Source organism: Olea europaea, unplaced genomic scaffold (genome assembly GCF_002742605.1).
Source record: "Olea europaea var. sylvestris unplaced genomic scaffold, O_europaea_v1 scaffold2445, whole genome shotgun sequence".
NCBI lineage: Eukaryota > Viridiplantae > Streptophyta > Magnoliopsida > Lamiales > Oleaceae > Olea > Olea europaea.
This window is the reverse complement of record NW_019242646.1, coordinates 53919-59427: the sequence shown is the minus strand read 5'-3', so window position 1 is coordinate 59427 and position 5509 is coordinate 53919. Positions and strand designations below refer to the sequence as shown.

General features: G+C 37.9%; 2 protein-coding genes across 2 annotated transcripts; both read left to right on the top strand.

The window, feature by feature from the left end:
• Positions 1-1057: 1057 nt before the first annotated feature.
• Positions 1058-2622, top strand: LOC111382194. Its single transcript, XM_023006100.1, has 4 exons — positions 1058-1996; positions 2054-2266; positions 2357-2497; positions 2593-2622. The coding sequence occupies exons 1-4, from the start codon at positions 1058-1060 to the stop codon at positions 2620-2622; spliced, it is 1323 nt and encodes a 440-aa protein (XP_022861868.1).
• A 30-nt stretch (positions 2623-2652) lies between these two features.
• LOC111382193 lies at positions 2653-3482 on the top strand. Its single transcript, XM_023006099.1, has 2 exons — positions 2653-2745; positions 3186-3482. The coding sequence occupies exons 1-2, from the start codon at positions 2653-2655 to the stop codon at positions 3480-3482; spliced, it is 390 nt and encodes a 129-aa protein (XP_022861867.1).
• Positions 3483-5509: the final 2027 nt, after the last annotated feature.

Below are 5509 nucleotides of genomic sequence, written 5' to 3'. Positions count from 1 at the left end.
TCCAATCCAAATACTTAAATTTTCCACATCATATTAAATACAACTCGTAAGATATAAAAGGCCCAATTGATCACTTAATAGATTTGACATAATCACAAATGGGAAAAATTCATATATAAGGTGTATACTTAACACCATTTCGCAATTGAGGTATAGAAAGTATATATTCAAATCTCAGGTGTGTGTGTATATATATAATATATCTGTTACGTATCTTTCCTATAATCCCGCCTAGTTTCCATCAATAAAACGTTTCTACCCCTACAAAATCATCATCAAAAATAAAACATCCAGAGTAATTTCAATCCGGACACTGTAGAACCCTAATTCATCGACATTGATATTTTCGTGTCATAGATTTGGGATTGCCTTGGAGAAATTGACGTTTTCGCATAACAGAAATCAATCCAAGTATTGGTCCGATTATTGCACTCCTTCCTTTTTCGCAATTAGCATCATCAGATTAGTTCCGAATTTCTTCTGTACGCAAATTTCCAGCTTCCGTATCTATCGTAGCCACATATGTCTCAAATTCAATAATATTGTGCAGTGGGACATGAACAACATGCATGAGATGTGACTTAATTGAGTGTAACCAGTCGTAGACAAGTGTAGCATCGATTGTGGATGTCTGTGACCACTAAAACAAATGTGGTCGATTGAATGTGACTGCTGTGAAAAAAATGTGACCTCAATTTGTTTTTGATTATTTGTAAGACATGTTATATTACCACTAATCATACTCGTGTGTGACCTATTCCGATGTTTGACCAAAATATGATCCAATATTTGACCAAAATATGACCACTCGACACAACAGTATCCATACGCATGTCACATATGTGAACGTGTGAGCGGATTGGAGAAGAGCGAATTGGAGAAGAGAATGAAACCAATTTTGTTCATGAGATGTGACCTGTGTGTCACCAAATGTGACCTGCATTTTTTTGTGTCAATAGTGACTTCATGTTATTGCATAAATTCTTATATAAAACTGTATGCACAGTATTAAATTAACCATCAAGAATGTGATGCTTTGAAGTTCAATTTTGCAGAAATGGTGTACTTGCACGTATGTTTGTTGCATGAATCTCAGTCAGCTTTGGCGTTGGTAGACCGTGGATGCAGTTATATAAACCTTGTAAACATGATTATGTCAGAGTTCAGCTTGGATCCAACCAAGGTAGCAGTATCATTGAAGTATATACTCAATGACGATTTGCCTGCAATCAGGATAAAAAATGATAGCAACGTGCTTGCATACATTTTGTTGAAAGAAGTCGATCATGATCCAGCTAAATACCCATTAATCATTGACATAATTGATGCAACAATACAGTACCCGTCTGACATGGTCACAGATAATGCTTATCGTAACAGTGAGCTTTATACGTTGCAGGATGTGGCCACAGAAATTTGCGAAGCATCAAGTAAACATTTAGGTCACATTTGTGACAATGAAGTCACGATTATTTCTATAGCAGATGCTATTCAGGTCGAAGAAGGCAGGATTTTCCGTGATAAGGATATTTTAAAATTGAGCCTATCGTTTTTTGCCATACGAAACATGTTTGAGTTTATGGTTGAACGATCCGACAAGAAAGAATATGTGGTGAGGTGTTCTCATGAAGGATGTACTTGGATATGCCGATCGTCAAAATGGGGTGAAACGAATCTATTTAAGATTCGAAAGATTGGTAGTCACACATGTGCATCAAATGTGGTGTTGGGGTCACACAGACAAGTATCAGCTGCAGTTGTGTCATCTAGCATCAAGTACAAGTACACATCGGCTGGCACCATATACGTACCAAAGGACATAAGCAGTGATATGCTATATACGTTTGGAGTATATTTGAATTACTCAAAAGCTTGGAGGTCTCGTGAACAAACATTGAAGATGATTAGGGGTGATCCGACGGAATCATTCGGTAGGATACCAAGCTTCTTCTACATAGTTCGACAAAGAAATCCTGGTACGGTCACAGAGTTGGAGGTTGATAGTCACAATAGGTTCAAGTATTGTTTTATGGCACTCGGTGCATCAATATAGGGGTGGCAACATTGTAGGCCCGTAATTGTCGTTGACGGTACTTATTTGAATGGTCATTACGGAGGTACCCTATTCACAGCATGTACACAGGATGCAAATAATGACATATTTGTTCTTGCCTTTGGAGTAGGGGATAATGAGAACGACAAATCGTGGAGATGGTTTTTGGAGAAACTGAAGAATGCATATGGGCACAGAGAAGGATTGTGTTTTGTATCGGACCGTCATGGCAGTATAAAGAAAGCAATAGAGTAGGTGTACCCGGAAAGTTGCCATGGTATCTGCTCGTACCATTTGCTGTAGAATCTCAAATCATATTATGGGAAATCAGGGCAAAATATTACGCAGGCTTTCAATTCGGCTGTCCGGGCTTACACATTAGAAGAATTTGAATACAACATGCAACAACTAGACGCAATGAATGATAAGATTCGTGATTACCTGGTACGGTACTGACTACAGCACTGCATTATCACATGCAGTGAAGTGGTCACATATATCCTTTTATACTATTCTCATACTACGATATATTTTGGCAGGATGAAGTAGGCCCTGAAAAGTGGTCATGAATACATATGCCGGTAAATAGATACTCTACAATGACATCAAACATTGTAGAATCAGTAAATGCGGTCACAAAGGCAGCTAAGAATTACCCCATTGTATTCTTGCTGGAGTCATTGCGACAAACAGTACAAAATTAGTTCTGTTAACATAGAGACGAAGCGCATGGAACTTTCACGATATTGACTAGCAAGTTCGAGAACGTCATGAGGAGAATGAGTTCAGAATTAAGGAACTTGAGGGTAAGGTTCTTAGGTATCTTGAAGTTCCTGTATGTGGACTAAACAGAAATATGCATGTGATTATATCATAGGTGTCTGTGACATGGAATGTACGTATGTGCTTATGTGTCCAAATATTAATTTCATGTGACCACTAATTTACGTATGTGATGCTATGTACTTTGTTTGTCGTGATATATAATTTGTTACTAATGCTAAACCTGTGACCTAAGTATGAAGTCCTGTGACCTGAACATACCATTGTGCACTGAGATATGAATGTCTGTGACCTATTCTTTTTTGAGTTTAAACTAACACATAACATTGGTGCTATGACACTCTCACAGGTATCTCCTTCCAACCAAACAGTGTTCTCCGTGAGCGATGAAAGGTCCACATTTGTTGTTGATATTGAGCAACGTACATGCACTTGCAGGATGCTACAGGTCAATTTGATGCCTTGTCTACATGCATTGGCTGTAATCGCACATACAAAAAGGGATACATATTCTTACTGTTCCTATTATTACACAAAGGAAGCATATGTAAATGCTTACGAAAGTTCGGTATATCCTGTTGGAAATCCAGACGAGTGGAGAGTGCTCGATGAAGTAGAATTCCAAATTATTTTAGCTCCTAACTAAAAGCGGAGTTTTGGAAGACCTACTGAGAAGAGGAAGAGATCATCTAGAGAAGGGAAGCCAAAAGTAAGATGTGGACGTTGTGGTGCACATGGTCACAACCGCTGGAGGTGCTCAAGTTTGGTCCCATCAAGTAAGAACGGTTGATAGGAAGTCAATACATGATAAAGACTTATCAAAGTTAGGTCACATTCTTGAATTATTTTTAGCATACCAACATGTAGACATGTGTTTCAATTGATCAATTGACAAATAATTTTTAAATAGTAAGGTAATAAATGATAAATGAAGTACATCTGCACTTTTTATTCAGTTGAACATAGAGTTTTGTAAATTTGTGATTATAGATTCCATATACACCAATATATTTGAACTGTGACTATTAATTCACTTAAAGGCATGAAATGTGACCTAAACGTGGTGGAGAACAAATATATGTCCAGGTCACAGATTCCATAAGTAAAATGTACTGTGATCAACTCTTGGCAGGCTATTGTAATTGATATGTGACATGTTCTTGACATGTGCCATGGCAAACAAAAACTGTGACCAAAATCACAACCAAATCAGTGGCCAGATATATAACCTGTTATTTACTATGTGACTTGTTATTAACATATGTAATGACAAACTGAAACGCCGACCAAAAGCAATACTAAATCTGTGACATGGTACTGTGACCTAATGTTCGAGGTACAGTTCGACCTGTGACCTGATCTTTGCATCATATATTATGTGTGCTAAATCCGTGACTTGCTATGTATATCACATGTGACCTGTTATCGACATATGTCATGCCAAAGTAACTCCCACCAAATGGAATATTAAATCTGTGACCTGGTACTGTTGATATGTGAACTAATTTACACACGGCATTAAAAAATAAATCATATACCAAAAGCACAACTGTGTATCCATGTATTGCAACAACATATTAACAAATGAAGGTTGGGGCACCCATGTATTGCAAAAACATATTCACATCCACATGACAGTATTGAGTACAAACACCCCCATTGCTTGAAAGAAATATAAAATGCTACCAACTGAAGCATAAAACTCATTTACAAATGTTTTCATATTTCTCATTCTATTACAATCCCCTCCCCTTTAAAAGCCTACCTCGCCTTCTTCACGTAAGGTTCTCGGTGTTTGTAGAGTAGTGAGGCGATATCAATTTTACATTTTACAGCATCGAACTTATGGAGAATAGCACATCTGCCATCACGGAGGATATATAATGCATACAATATCACGAACACCCCGCAGTCATGACTGTAAAAGCACACATTATAGTATGTTGTGAATTAATTAATTTACAAGATATACTGCTGTAGTTGGTCACATACTTACCCATTCGTCTGCTGAGGCAGGGTACTGTCAATGGTCACCTTCATTTGCTTGCATTCAGATTCGTTGTAATCGTGGTCTTTTTTGGAAATTCCCAATGCTTTCATAAGAGCAGGCAATACCTTCACATAGGGTTCAATACCTTCCAGCACATTCCAATCACGATACATTTTTCTAGCTGAATTGAACAGCATCAAAGTATGGCTTCTAAATTCTACCAGACCTAGCATCCAGTGAGCTTTGTTTGTGAGCAGGAGTGGTATGAACACATAATCTACATCGGCCCAAGATGTGCTTAGGGATATCAAGCGACCTGTGACAACCTTAATCATGCTGCTCTCCGACAACATAACTTGAGGGTCTTTTTGGAAAGCGGGAAATATATCTTTTATCTTGTTCTGGAACCACGGGTACTTCGTTGTAGCTCTTAACTTTACTTTCCCAAATTTTGCTACCTGGCGAATATAGTAGAAACATGCATCCATGTGCTTTTTGAACATGAAGGACACAGTTAGGTACAACATTAAAAAGTTATGACTCTATGACAGTGGGCTGCTCAGCAGTATGTGCATAGTGTTGTATGAGATTCCTAATGTTGTGTGACTGGTTAACAAGGAAATGTGTAGTGAACAGATAGATAAGCGTTACCATACCAAGCCGCTTAAAGACGTTTCTGCATT

Coding starts and splice junctions, on each gene's coding strand:
- LOC111382193 (XM_023006099.1), top strand. CDS start 2,653: ATGACATCAAACATTGTAGAATCAGTAAATGCGGTCACAAAGGCAGCT. Junction 2,746..3,185: donor TGGAGTCATTGCGACAAACA/GTACAAAATTAG, acceptor ACACTCTCACAG/GTATCTCCTTCCAACCAAAC.
- LOC111382194 (XM_023006100.1), top strand. CDS start 1,058: ATGGTGTACTTGCACGTATGTTTGTTGCATGAATCTCAGTCAGCTTTG. Junction 2,267..2,356: donor ACAGAGAAGGATTGTGTTTT/GTATCGGACCGT, acceptor CATTTGCTGTAG/AATCTCAAATCATATTATGG. Junction 2,498..2,592: donor ATAAGATTCGTGATTACCTG/GTACGGTACTGA, acceptor ATATTTTGGCAG/GATGAAGTAGGCCCTGAAAA.